General features: G+C 40.5%; 1 protein-coding gene across 1 annotated transcript; it reads right to left on the reverse strand.

The window, feature by feature from the left end:
• Nucleotides 1-1,367: 1,367 nt before the first annotated feature.
• On the reverse strand, nucleotides 1,368-13,460 carry LOC139130340 (leukotriene-B4 omega-hydroxylase 3-like). The gene is made up of 9 exons (XM_070696107.1): nucleotides 13,148-13,460; nucleotides 11,252-11,402; nucleotides 8,301-8,473; nucleotides 7,125-7,261; nucleotides 5,855-6,113; nucleotides 4,909-5,105; nucleotides 3,904-4,037; nucleotides 3,264-3,411; nucleotides 1,368-2,974 (listed from the first exon to the last, which is right to left on the reverse strand). Exons 1-9 carry the CDS (start codon nucleotides 13,364-13,366, stop codon nucleotides 2,800-2,802), a joined length of 1,593 nt encoding a protein of 530 aa, XP_070552208.1. The 5' UTR covers nucleotides 13,367-13,460; the 3' UTR covers nucleotides 1,368-2,799.
• Between the last annotated feature and the right edge of the window lie 1,330 nt (nucleotides 13,461-14,790).

A 14,790-nucleotide genomic window follows, 5' to 3' on the forward strand; every position in this document is an offset into this window, starting at 1 on the left:
CCACTTCCCTACTTCCAGAGGTCTTTGAAAATGTTTTACATCAGTGTTTCAGACCCATCATCGTTTAGCTCAAATATGATGAACTCATGATCGCACTTGCTGAATGAAATCGCTTGCACGCTAAGGATGTCGTTGGCCGACATGTTTCTCAACATGTAGCATGCAACAATGATTAAATTAAAGATCTCACTAAAATTCTCATAAATTTGTATATGTCGGCTGCTTTTTATGTGTTTTTAATAGTTTTTTGGGCATTTACGGAGTAGCTTCGAGACGTTTAAGGCCGGCGGGTAAAAATTAGAGTAGGTTGGGTATTTTTCTTCGCTTTCATAAGGTTCCCACATAAAGTTATAGTATTATTGAAGTATCGAATTTGCTGACGGGGATTAAACAACCCAAACGACGTCGATGATGAGCACTGCGTATAAGGCTACCAACAAGTGGAGGGGGGGGGGGGACGTTGAATACGGACTGACCGCTGTTAGAACAATTTGTGAAATGGCACCTAAAACGATCTGATCTGACAAAAGGCCTGCTTGATCCACTGGCACAAGATGTATCTCTGCATGGCAACCTATCATACGCAACGCATTTGTTCGCTTTCTGCTACTTTTACGCAGTTCGGAGTATTAACTTATACGTCTCCATCAATTAACTACAATATACAGTGAATCTAATTACAGCATCTCCCTACAAGAGAATGGAAGACACAGTTCCAGGTCGATTAAATTACGAACAAACACATGCGTTGCAAATGTCTTTATCTCATGGTATGTTAAGAACAATGTGGAACAATAAGAGCAACACTACAAAAATATATCATAAAATAATATTTTTTTCGTTACATACGTTCATTATTAATTAAGATTATCTTCAAAAGTAAATTTTCATTTAGTAAATTTCGAATTGAAAGTGGAAATGTACACGTCAGTTCGTCCCCTAAAGAAAACATTCAACTCTCCACATAGACTGGAAGATCAGTCGATCTAGGGCGCTCTCTACGCTGCCCCTCTTAAGAGGAGGGGAGCATAGGGAGCTTCCTCGAGCGACGTATCTTTCAGTCTACTCCCAACAGTACACAACAAGAATGCCATCACTCAGCTGGAGAATGCAAATTTAGCTGATTACATGGATAGCCACATCTGAATGTTACAAGTTGCACTGTAAGAACATATGTCAATTTGAAACTCATCTTTAGAATCTGACATCAATCAAAGCCATCGGTGGATGAGTTCAGTAAGTAAATTAACAGTTCTGTGGCTTACATCGAATGCACGCGAAGACTACAATTTTTTAGATATTCCGCATTCTAGTATCGTGTACCTTAAAGTTTCCTCTTTGAAAACATGATATGTACATTTGCAGACTTCTCATGTAATTTTAACTTAGACTCTTTATTAACTTATTTTCAAGGCATTTAAGTCTTGCTATCAATTTACCCGTACAAATAGAGATACATGGTATGCAAACACAAGCATGGAGTAAACTAGAGTCTCACACTCCGCCGAGTCGAATTACTACTGACACTACAATAGTGATTGTGCTGTTTAATATAGAGTGCATGTATGTGATTGGAACATCTTCCCGTGAGTCGTACTTGAATTGGTTTGTGCTAGGAAAGTGATTAACAAAGCTGTATTGAATTGGACTGCAACTAGTACTTAAAGGCCTAATCTGTACAGGAACAAATGACAATTTCATTCAGAATACGCGAAGGTATGAAAGCCAACAAGGGGCATGTTTGGAAGAAAAAAATATTTTTTTTTCTCCTGTGCATGAGAAACCTCCTGAGTCGAGCGCATGTGATACTACTGTATCTCGTGGGCACAAATTATTTTTTTCTTATAAATTGTCCCTTACGAGGTTTTATGCCAAGGCAAAGTCATCTACGAATAAAAAGTGGTTTAAAATGACATCAGGGTTTTCAAACTCAAGTTATAAACTCTCGCGTAACCTCTGAAGTTGTGATGTTTGAAAGTCGACATGGCGCACTTTGTGAAGATTATCACATGAAAAACAGAAGCGTAAAATTCTTAAACGATAACACATTAAAGTGGACATTTACATGTTAAGTAGACAACTGACAACACAGCTTATCGGACAAGACATATTGTATCTTGTATATACTATCACGTGACATTAAAGTGGTGAGACTCTGTACAAGTGATCATGGCAAGGTTCGGATGAAATGATAGTTGCGATTTTTGCAGTCTATGAGAGTTAGTGTGTCTGTATTGAAAATGAATAATTTTTTTCTCCCTTTGAAATCGTTTCAACAGAAATGTAATAGTTAACTCTTTCTTGTGTACAATGCTTTCAATAGACACTTTTTTCATTATCTATTGTGCATTTGGTGCGGAGGTCCTTAAGGTAGAATGCGCCTCGGGGCCAGATATTCGGACTCTGTAACTATTACAACTCTTTTCTGATCTACCACTTGTTGGGGTTCATTTTCAAGCTCTTGGTATAAGAAAACTTTTTACTGTATTAGTTTTTCGAAAATTGACAATTTTATTTTACTCCATAGAGTTAACACGGAATGGCAGCCATTTTGAATTTCAAATATCCGTAAATCTTGGGTAATATGTATCTCTATTACAAAAAATTGCACTGTGACCCCCGATTTCAATTCTTAATTTTGAAAGACAATGGTTGAAATATTCCTTGAAGAAAGTTTGAGCAAAACTTTAAGTCTGTCACTTTCGAGGCGCACACTACTTTAAGATGCAAGCGGGTCACATGTAAGAAAATCGCATACATTTTAAACTGACATGGGCATGTAACGTGGTGTGTCATCAGTTAGTTCTGGTCTCGCGCCTTTATTCGTATCATCAGTCCGTTGTCTGACCGGAGTATCATCCCCACCTTCCGATCGTGAGTGAAGCCTTCGACAAATTCAAGGTCAAAGTGATGCAGCACCATGGCAGCGGTGATCTTCATCTCGTTCATGGCAAAGTTCTGACCAATGCAGTTTCTGCAGAACAAGACAATAAGTCCAAAATACAATTCTAAGTTACTTTCCAGCAATATTTGAAAACGAAATGCTCGCGTTCCTTGAATTCGAAATATTTACCACAAGCAAAAGAAGCTGATGTTGAGCATTAAGTCCTTACTTGGTGTGCGTGTTGTATAGGTCGACAGAAATGAGTCGCTTTGGTACAGTAGTTTGTAGTACATCAACACGCTACACGCAACTCGACCTGTTGGTATCATTTGAACACCAGCTGTGGAGGGCGCCCCCGTCGGTTACGAGTGACTCTCACCTTGGTCCGGCAGAGAAAGGTACGTAAGCGTACGGTGATCTGTCTTTGCTGTTCTCGGGGGTAAACCTCGACGGATCAAAGACATCGGGATCTTTCCAGACCAGTGGATTGTGATGAAGTGAGTTGATAGAAACTACAACACGGTAACCTGTGTAAGTGGAGAGACAAGATATACAGATCTACACAGACTTTCCGGTTGGATTGCGGCGGAGTTGTACTCGATTGTCAATGGTCAACACGTGCTTGGGAGGCAATATATTTTGAACTTGAATGCACGGTGATACAAGCCAAGATTAATTTGCTATAGCTAAAATATTCTACTTTGCAGTGCAACGTGGCTAAATATATTGTACATGATGCTTTGATCTTTTCATTCGGAAACCTGTGCAAGTGACGGAGACAAGTTACAGTGGCATAGAGACACCTCAGGTTGTCTTTATGTAGGTGTCCTCAGTTGCTAAGCTAGTTAAAAAGGCTCTCAGGAGACAGTCTTTTTAAAAAGTTTGATCGAGATGGCATATGCTGATGCTAAAACCTGCTGGCTTGCTAAAGCTGAGGTGTTACCTCGCTTATTGCCAATTCCACATGGGTACACATATCACACTAAGTGCTCTTCCGAAAATGGATATTAAGGTCTCACCTTCCGGAACCGTTCTGCCATCAGGAAGTGTCAGAGGTGAATGTAGTGTCCTCGCCACGCCAGTCACGGGTGTGTTCAATCTCATGCTTTCCTTTAGGCACAGGGTCAAGTTCGTGAGTTTACCAAGGTCCTCCCTACACGAGGTGTATAACAAACGTGCTTTTTGAGTCATCATTCTTGTCAAAAAATTCACATGATGCGTAAAATGAGAGGAGCGTATTTAACCCCGTCAGTACTTATTCTAGTCTGATTACACACCGAGGCATTATGTTTAGATTGATGGAAAATTTGGAAAATTAAAATAAATTAAAGCGACACATTCCGTACAAGTGAAATTTTGCTGCGCACTTCTCAATGTGAACTTTCGTGAAAGAAATCTTGTCCGGCTGGGACTTGTACAGACACCGTATTTAACGTTAGAGAACGTAAGTGTAATGTTTGCGACTTGTATACTTGAACTTGAGAACGTTATTAAAACAAATATTCGGAGTCTCAAATTTTAACAATACTTCTCTGGTCCTCCGTTAGTATGGGCTCACTTAACCCTTTTACCACCATGGTTTGAACCAATCCTATTGTTTTCTATAGTGAAGTTGGTCCACTAGAGAGGGAAACGGGGTGAAAGGTTTAAGGCAGGTGGGGTAGATAAAGTTTTCCCCACCTCTTTCTTTCAAAATGGAGAATTTGGTTTACCCCAAGATGGCGGCCATTTTAAATGTAGATAAATATTACCTAATTTGCCAAACTTGTACCACAATTTGCACGGTGGCCTCTGATGTTTGTTCTTAATGTCAAAAGGAGATGGTTTCATCAAGTTGAGAAAAGTTTGAGATTTAGATTAAGATTGAATCTTTCAATGTCGAGGCGTGTACTACGTTGATAGAAATAAGTGGTGCCGAATATTTCCTCTTCTCTGGAAAATGTGTTTCGTTGTGCGCATCATGTAGTTGCGAAACTAGATGTGTTCGCAGTCTCTGTTACAAGTAATAATTATTTATAGTTTACCATTCCATCTCTTTCGACTCTTTCGTGGCCAAAATTTCGTTGACCTCATCCCGACATCTCTGTTGATGTTCAGGGTTCTTGGCCAGGTTGTACAAGAACCATGAGATACCGCTGGCTGTTGTGTCGTGACCTTCAAACATGAACGTGTCGACTTCATCCTTGATCTCCTGGTCCGCCAGTCCCTCGCCATCTTCGTCCTACCGAACAATGAGGACAAAATTAAAAGTTGATAAGATGTACGTAGGGATGGAAATTTCCAATATATGTTTAATAAACCGGAAACGGTATCAATGTAAACGGTTCATCTTTGTTAAAACCTTTTGTCTGCTGTAATTTTCACACCGAAATTTAGGTGCAACATTTTACCAATTTGTATGATTCTTTCCGTGATTTCGTTTATAATTTTGGAGCAAATGGACACACATTTCATTGGCTACAGTTTTTTAGCAAAATTTTGGTAAAAATCTGAAAAAAAATTGACTGCGATGATAAAGGTGACAAAAATTGACTTTGGCGCTCAACGGGTTGAAATTCTCGATTCTTACTTCCTTATATTCGATTACGATAATTTCTTTTGGGTATTCAGTGAATGATAGTAAATACATTCTTTAAAAAAGTTTTATTCCTAAAACTTTCTGTGAACATTCTTTAAAACTCTCGATTCTTCCTTAGTTATATTCGATCACGATTCCTTTTTGAAATACCGTAAATTATATAGTATATACCTTTCTAAAATAATTTATTCCTACTAAGGCTTTCCTGTAAAATATTTCGAAAAATATTATTCAATCTACAATTTCGCAGGATCAGCAGTTATCGTCATTCTATAATAGCGCAGTTTCCAAGACTGAACTGCAAGTGTAAACTACATTTTGGACAGAAAAAAGAGCGGGAAAATAAACGATGGATATCGTGCACAATTAAGGCAGAGTTCAGAGAAACCTACCCTGGCACTCAGAAGTATGTCTAAAAAGTCGACGTATTTTCTGGTGTTTTTCATCCCTTCTTTCTCCTCCCGTGCCAGCGCCGCTTTCCTGTCATTGATCACCTTCCATGCAAATCCGTGGACGATCTTCAAAACCTGCCTGAATTTGTAACCACTGGGCGTGATACTGTAGAGGAGGTCGTTCTGGTATGGCGGGAAACTTGCCCGCTTCATCAGCAGGTCCGAAAGTTCATAAACGCCCCGGATGTAGGGATTGTTACTGTCAGGAGAGACCAACAAGTAGCATATGGATTCCATGTGGTAGTTGTCGTGTCGTAACTACATTTCAGCGAAGTATCGGCTTCGCAGGGCCACGATTGTTAACAGATATCATTTCGACGCTCGCCTTGAGTTGCCGGCCATAGCCAAGCGTTTATGTTCTTGACTGTTTTAGCACACAGTAGTTGTGATTATTTCACAGGGCACCTGAAAACGCCCCAGTTATAGTGAACATTAATGACCCAATATCGCTGACGGTGGCTAACACGTGAAGTTATTGCTTGTTGTTAAAGGTGCAGGGAGAGCCAGCCTGACTGGTTTATCATATTGATATAGCTCACCTTTAAAAGTGGTCAAGAGACGCATGGAAACAGCTTTTAAAGGTATACGGTCACCTGTAATCTAAATATGCCCATATATTGTCAAAGGGGCGTTCCTCGGTATTCAAAATGCCCATTTGAGGGCGCTGTTTTTAAAAAGCGGCCACCCGCTTAAAATCGGTGATTGGTTAGATTCTCTCTTTCCATGGTAACTGTGGCAAAATTGGAACAGGTGACAGTATACCTTTAAAGTCACTCTGCCAAATTAGGGTATCAGTGAACTCCACCGGAACGCGAATACCCATAAACCAATGGTGTAAAGAGTGTATTTCTGTCAGTTAGTGAGCGTATGTGCCAACATTCACTGTGACGTCAAGGGCGGTGAAACTCCTCCGTCCACGGTTGACGCAAAATTTATCACCTATCCGACAGAACTTTGTAATACATGTACCTGTGAGATACATTGATCTTTTGCATTTTGAACGTTTACTCTGAATGGGCTCGTTGGGGTCGTATCTGTAAAGAGTACTGTGAAACATCATAAATTTTACATGTTCGAAGTTACAAATGTGTGGCTTGACACTAAAGTGTAAAATTATAGGACCGTTGGAACATCAACGGACTCATAAAAAGTGACGAATAAACGAGATATTGATATCGAAGATTTGCGAGAAATTGTAGAATGAGCTTACCTGTCAGTTTGACAGTTGCTGTCCTGACCAAAGATACATTTCAGCAGGCTGTCTAGGGTCATTAAACTGATGTGTTCAAATAGTTCAAGAGTCGCTGTGTTTGATCTAGATGATTTGCATAGATCAGACCAATTGTTCTGAAGGCACAAAGAAGGATGATATGTCATGTTACATTTAACCTGCTACACATTTTAATTTGTTATCCCGAATGAGTAGTTTCTGAATTAATGTGATTAAACTAATGCTCTACAGTGTGATGAATTGACGCTGAAAAGATGTTTAGTAGTATGGACCATAGTAGTTCTTGACGGTGAAATTTCTATTTCATATTTGACCAAGGTATTGTTAATGTAGTACGCGTCTCCAAAGTGAAACACCAACTTTTGCTCAGACTTTACTCAGTGAAACTTTCAACCAATTTCTTATCAAATCAAGAATACAAACCAGTGGTCAGACTGCCGTAACATTTACTGATATTTGAAATTCAGAATGGCCGCCATCCCCGTGTTAATTCTATGGGGAAAATAACAATTGCGATTTTTCGGAAAACGAAGACGATGAACATTTTTCTCACTCCAAGAGCTGTAAAATAAGCCGCCACAAGTGGCAGATTAAAACACAGAATTGTAAAAATCTCAGAGTATGGATGGCTTTCTTTAACATTCTACCTTAACGTAAAGTTGTACCCACGTATGTCACCTAGAAGTATGCCACATACAATGTAGTGTATCAATAAAATATCGATTTGAGAAAAATAAATATTAAATTACACTTCGTCGTGGCGCATGTATTCTGCTAGCTGTGGAAACGCAGCTATCTGTTGGCGGGGTAGCGTGCATCTATGCGGGTCATCAAAAGGTCAACCCCGCCACGGATACCTTTTGATGACCCGCATAGACGCACGCTAGCCCGCCACTGCACAGGTAGCTGCGTTTCCACAGCTAGTATTCTGCTAAGTGCTGAACCGCTGCAGCTGTGATTTTTAAGAAAATGTCTGGCCAAATTGTACACATATTAAGAAACGTGGATTATTCAGGCGATGCTCGTCAGAATTCTCATGAAAATGATCACGAACAGCGATATGAAAATAAGTATCCTACGTTTCTGATAAAGTAAGGTACCTTTAGGACAAAAATTCGAAATTAAGGCAATCCATTCTTAAACAAGTAATCTTACCACAAGCGTTCTTGAACATTCATTGAAGACTTTGACGTAAGGTTTCAAGATGTCGAAATGAAAGCCCGGTGTCAGAAGTCGTCTGTTGCGGTGCCATTTCTTACCGGTGCTGATGAGAAGTCCGTCACCCAGCCATTGACGTAGAAACCCATAGAATATCTCGTCCTTTGGTTCTGGGGGAAATTCGAAAAAGCAGATAGCAAACACGCATTTTCAACAAAAAATAAGATGATCAGTTAAAACGTCTTATTAAAGTCCCCTGTAGAGTCATTACAGTAAACTAACGATGAATGACTTAACAGTTGCATGCGAATGAGGGAGCGTGCGCTGTTCCGTGCATTGTAAAGTTGGTGAGGATGTGTGTATACGCACTCTTTCAAAATATTAAAGGTATTCGGTCACCTGTTTTTGAATAGCCAATCACAGGCCCCACACGACCAGTCATGGCACAGTACTAGAGATTTCCCATTATACATCACGATTTGTACCAACGTAGATTCCCCTGTGAAGTCTACCATGTCTCCCACGCGTAGACAAATTCCTGGACTAGTTGTAAAAATTCTGAAAACGTACTTTTAAAAACACCGTTCTCATCAATTCCCATTTTAAAGGATTAACAAAATTGTGCTTCATTGAGAGAAGAGAAAGGATTTTTGTAACTTTTCCCCTGATTGTGTCCTCAGCCATACAGAATAAAGTGATGGAAAGTAGAGAGACTGGTTGCACCTGTTCGTTATGAAACAAAGGGATATTGATTTTTTCCAAATAGAAAAGACAAAAGAAATTTACATGCTAACTTTTTTCAGAGAATGACCCCTTCAGTTGGTCATTAAACTTGCTTCCCAAAACTGTGACATTTGTAGTACCTGCAGAATATGACTTTTATGGTTATCTAATGGTTTCTTTGAAATTTAAACTACAATATTTCAACGTACTTTTAATAAACATAATTGATCAATCATCGTGAGACTTCACATTATTGCTTTTATAAAGAACCGAAAAAGTTATAAGAAAACTAACGTCGTTGGTACAAATCAAACGGCATTGTGGGTAATTTATTGTACTGTGCATGGCGTACTTAGTAGGTCGTGTACATGTTCTTTGACGTATCAAATATGGAGGACCGACAGAAACAGGTGTTACGGGGTAGTACGCTAAGCCCCGCCCCTTTATCATATATGGAATATGCAAATTTACGGTGATCGTGCAGCTTTAAGTATTTGTATTCATATGTAGTATTAGAAAATAGAGTACTGTAGAACGACAGAGAGCAGGAAGCTTTCGACTTTACAAAATGTAATGGTTTCATCGAATAAAAATATAGACTTACATCGAAAGGAAAACTTTGTCTGCAGAGTATGAGTGACAAACTTGCCCGCCTTTAGCTCAAGCTCGGTAAGACTGAAAGATTCAGTCGCGTGCGGGCGCTCAATCATCTCCGACTCTCAGTTTAGTTGGGTCGGAGGTCGCGAGTCAATAAAAATTAAAATGACAAGCGACTGTAAACGCTATCTACCTATCTGTTGTTTCTGAACTCGATAGTCTAATTTACGGTATGGTCTTTGTTGGAATTTTGCCTTCTTTATTCTGCAGCTGGAAGAACTCAAACAGTGCAACCTCTTGAACCTTCGGACTACTAACTCTGGTCATTCTGGTTGTCAAACGGAATGTCGATAACGCCCGGGAACACCAAAATGAAATATCATAGTGGGACTTGCATCTATAAATCAAAGGGAGGGGTCGTTCAATCTACGGCTGCGCGACTATCTTGTCGATAGACAATGCCTCTTCCCAGAAATTGGCGACGAATGTCGAGCAAATGTGAAGCAAATTCAGCATTTGATGCATGCTCATAGTTCATCTTTTCAATCGCTACAAGACTTCACAAAATAAACTTCGGAGGCATCCCTTCGTTTATAATGAAGCTGGTTCGGAAGCGGTCATCAGTTTTGGTAGCTGACAGTCCTCATTTTTAAGTTATGAATATGCAATATGCACAAGGGATGTTCGGATGTGTAGTGCACAGCAACAGAACAAGTCGCACGCATAGTCGCAGACGGGACGACGCCCTCTCTTTTAAAGTTGAGCTTCATTTGCAAACTTCGATTATTTCATAAATGTCATAGTCATCGAAATAGTTAATAACGTTCAATATTTTCAAAAAAATTGCCAAATCACTTTCCGTACATTTTATGCCACAATAATTTAGATTACTTTGGGTTTCATCGTTTTCGGAAGAGGGGAGAATGGCTGTCGGAGGTGTGTGATGATGGTAAGTGCCATTAACGTTTCATGGAGAACCAAAGGGGACAGGAGTCAATCCCCTGGGGTGGGGGAGGGGCGGCATTCTTTGTGCAACTGTTTAAAATGTTTTATTTTATTAATTTTGACTGTGATCTAAAGATTAGACTCCAAACCGGCTGACTGCTTTCTTTATTACCTACATTACTGTATGAAGTGTTGACTTAATTAATCCGCTGATACGGACAGTCGATTAGCACCTTGGCAATATTAACGGAGCAATTAAAGTAGAGTACACAGTATGGGGAGGAGAGGTTTGTAATGTAGGTATTAAAGGTATACTGTCACCTGTTCCAATTTTGCCACAGTTACCATGGAAAGAGAAAATCTAACCAATCACAGATTTTAAGCGGGTGGCCGCTTTTTAAAAACAGCGTCATCACATGGGCATTTTGAATACCAAGGAACGCCCCTTTGACCATATATGGGCATATTTAGATTACAGGTGACTGTATACGTATTAAGAAACTGGACAGACGGTTTGGAGAGGATCTCTATTTGAGATATCACAGTCAAAATTAATAAAATAAAATAAACGAAACCATTGCACAAAGAACCCCCCTCCCCCACCCCAGGGGACTGACCCCTGCCCCTGTGGGAGAATCTCGATTTATAGCATAATTATCAATAAGTATCGCAAAGACTCTTACCAGTTGTTGTGAGAATAGCTTTCACAGACGATGGGTGAATGCAGACGATCCCGGCGATGAACGGCCCTGCCCAGGAAACCCTAGCTGGGCTGTATTTCTCTCCATTCCAGTCATTTTCAATCGTTTTGAAGGCCTTTTCTGATTGGGATAACTGTCAATAGGTGAAAAAAATCGCACAAAACCACGGTTTGTTTATCATCACGCCACAATAAATTTTAAAATAGTAGCGTGACCTAGAAATGCAAATGATGTCTAGACATGTGATCAATTTCAGAGCGGACACGATTTGAAACAACAATTATGTTTTACAAAGTCAAACGATCCAAGCGACCAAAAACAAGCAAACACACAAGCAAGAAAGCATTAAGCTGAAAAGCAAGTCAACAACCAATGGATTTGTGTCGCCCGACTGCGTCCAAATTTCACCTCAGTTCTCCCGTGAAGATAGAGGGCGTCGAAATGAGTCAGAATAGGTGCAGCCAACTGGTAAATTCAGTCAATTTTACAAAATCATCGCAAAACACACTTCTTGAGCTCATGTACTGATTCACTTTAGATGTTTTTGATCTTGACCTTACACTTTGGAAGGGAAAAGCGAGGCTGTTCGTACCCCCCACCACCAGCATATTAGAAAAACATGCCATCCCACTACATTTAAATGCTCACACTGCCCTCAAATGTCTATGGTCTGCCTGCTCCCCACTCCCTACAACAGTTCAAGCTGAGTACAGGCGCCTAATCTTCACTGCGGTTCTTTCAAACACACCATTCCCCCGCCCTTACTTGCTTCAGTTCCGGCACTCATTTCAATAAATTTTCTCCCTGCCCATAGTAAATACTGAAATTTTTCTCCCCGCCCACTGATTATTCTTAAGGTTTGCCTGCCCATTGAAAAACTACGCATTAACACCTTTTTGCACGAACAGTTTGCTGCATCTGGTTACAATTTCGAAGCGGGCAGAACTTAGGTATTTTCTCGAGGTAGATGAAGTATTGCTGGTATTAGCACATATGTGCAGAAAATCTAGTGATATCAGTGGTGTAGCAGCGTTAAGCACAACAAAATGCAGATAAGACAGGTGCTGCCAAGAATGGAACTGTTCGTGCTTGCCAAAAAGGTGTTACACTTTCAGCGGGCGAGCAAGTTTAAAAACTAATCAGCGGGCGGGGAGGAAAAGTCTAAGTTTACGGAGGGCGGGAAATGACATTAGAGAAATTTCAGTTTTTATGATGGGCGGTGAGAAAATTTCTGGCGGTGAGTTCCAGATTAAATAGGTAGAAGGAGGGGAAAGACGTGTCAAAATATCACATCGGTTGAAATGATAAGTATTTGCTCACAGAGTTTTGCGTTGATCTGAATTGATTGCTACACGACGCACGTCAGGGTGATAGATAAATAGTCGAGTAAATGAAATGTACATGTGGGAATACGTACATCCAGCGGGCAATGCGGAATTTCGGTGTTAGGGAAAAGGCATTTGGGAGCTTGAACTGTTGTTGGGAGTGCACGTGGGGAGCGGGCAGACCAGATATTGGAGGGCAGTGGGCATCATAAATCAGTGGGAGGGTATATTTTCCGCATATAATGCCAGAGGGAGGGCAGTTACGAACAGCTATGCTTTCCCCTCCAAATTTTTAGGTCGTCAAAATACGTAAAATCAGAATATCAGCCTTCGAAACACGCTTTGTAGTGATTTAAATTTGTAAAATTGAAAAAAAATTATCAGTTGCGGCACCTGATAAGAGCGCCTGGTGAGATCCTGTCGAAATGGTCCCGTGTTATTGTTTTACAGTAGTGGGAGGAAGTATTTCAGTGTTTTACCGTTCATTACTGTTCGTAAAGTACAAAAGCATTCGCGAATTTCTGTACACGCCATAGAAATAGAAATTACTCACAATTTTCAAATGTCCCAGCAGCCAGTGCCTCTCCGGACAAGGAAATGCAGCAAGGTCCTTCTCCATGCGCCATTTTCTCCTCATAAGTTCAATGAACTTTGCAAGGATTCGGTAGGCCACAAACAAGCAGACTGTCCACCATAGCAATCTCACATAGTGAGACATTGTAACGTTCTCTGGCAGCGCTATGGCCGTACGTAGAACTGAATACGCGGACATGGTGCAAATGTTGGGTAGAAGCTACAGAATTGGCGCGAAACGACCGCCAATCGATGTGGATGATTCACATACCGACGCAATTGCAATTGAAAACTCCGCGAGGTTGACCTTTGAACAATGTAGGTCGTCACCTCGTTCTTGTAAACTTTGTCCTCATATGTAATGATAATGTACGATACGATCATTTCAGTCAGCGCAGTCTGCTGGTCTAAACTGTTGCTCATAATCAAATTTAGACATTTTTCCATATCGGTGTAAAAATTTGTCTGATACAACGGCTTACCAAAATCACCTTCGTTTCACGGTGATTTGCGTCGTGCAGCGTTTAGGCCTATATTATACCTGAGGTACTGGAAAGCGAGGCCGAGCCTCCGAGGATAAATTTAGGCCGTAATCAAGAAATGTAAACGTTAGTTTTATGACTTGAACAGGATAAAGTAGACTTTAATACAACGTTGTTCTAAATTCTTATGGAGGTTAAGTCATTGTGTTGGTAAGTCATTTGATAATCGTCACACCTTTGGGGCCCGTATAACTAAGGTAGTCCGCACCTCGAAAGTGGAAGACTTGCACTGTTGCCCAAACTTCCTCACGCAAACGTTTTAATCATTGTCTCCCAAAATCTAGAATAAAAATAGGGTCACCGAGCGATTTTGGTACTAGACAAACGACGCACCTACCATTTGCCGACACTTGAAATTCGGAGTCAAAATGGCCGCCGTTCCAGTACCTCAGGCATAAATATAAACGCTGCATGACATAAATCACAGTGAAACGAAGGTGATTTTGGCAAGCCGTTGTATCAGACACATTTTTACACAGATATGGAAAAATGTCTAAATTTGACTATGAGCAACAGTTTAGACCTATAGGCCTACAAGTTGACTGGCATTATATACGAATGGCTATGGCTGCCTGGCTGGTACGGGCCCGGCGAACGCACAGCATAATCATCAATGTGTAGAATGTCTACATGACTTGATTATTTAATAAAGAATAACGGTACGTGATATTACTGTACATGTTCCATGTTGGCTAGCTTAACCGAGCGGCTGTAGAGCTCTGCAGGGCTTGGGCCCGGCTTGGGCCCGTTGTCCACTGCTGCACAGACATTCCTGCCGGGCCCGTGCCAGCCAGGCAGCCATAGCCATTCGTATATAATGCCAGTCAACATGTAGGCCTATAGGCCTACACTAATATCACGTACGGTGATTCTTTTATTGAATAATCAGTCGTATATAGACATTCTACATATTAAATACGATTATTATCCCAGCAATGTGCCAAGCGCCTGTGGTCTGAGCCAAAATGTAACGACAGATTTATTATGTCAACTTGCTCAAAACACGTGCAAATACGTTTCGTTGAAAATTTAAACAGCTGGTGGGATTAAAGAACAGCAATTATTTCAAGACAAAATCGGC

This window comes from Ptychodera flava, chromosome 1 (genome assembly GCF_041260155.1).
Source record: "Ptychodera flava strain L36383 chromosome 1, AS_Pfla_20210202, whole genome shotgun sequence".
In the NCBI taxonomy this organism is placed as follows: Eukaryota; Metazoa; Hemichordata; class Enteropneusta; family Ptychoderidae; genus Ptychodera; species Ptychodera flava.

Bases quoted from the DNA above. Each gene is read 5' to 3' on its own strand.
- LOC139130340 (XM_070696107.1), bottom strand. From the start codon at position 13,366: ATGTCCGCGTATTCAGTTCTACGTACGGCCATAGCGCTGCCAGAGAAC. The intron at 7,262-8,300 runs GTAAGATTACTT...TTGTGCCTTCAG, and splicing joins AATGTTCAAGAACGCTTGTG to AACAATTGGTCTGATCTATG. The intron at 2,975-3,263 runs GTGAGAGTCACT...CTTGTTCTGCAG, and splicing joins CCTTTCTCTGCCGGACCAAG to AAACTGCATTGGTCAGAACT.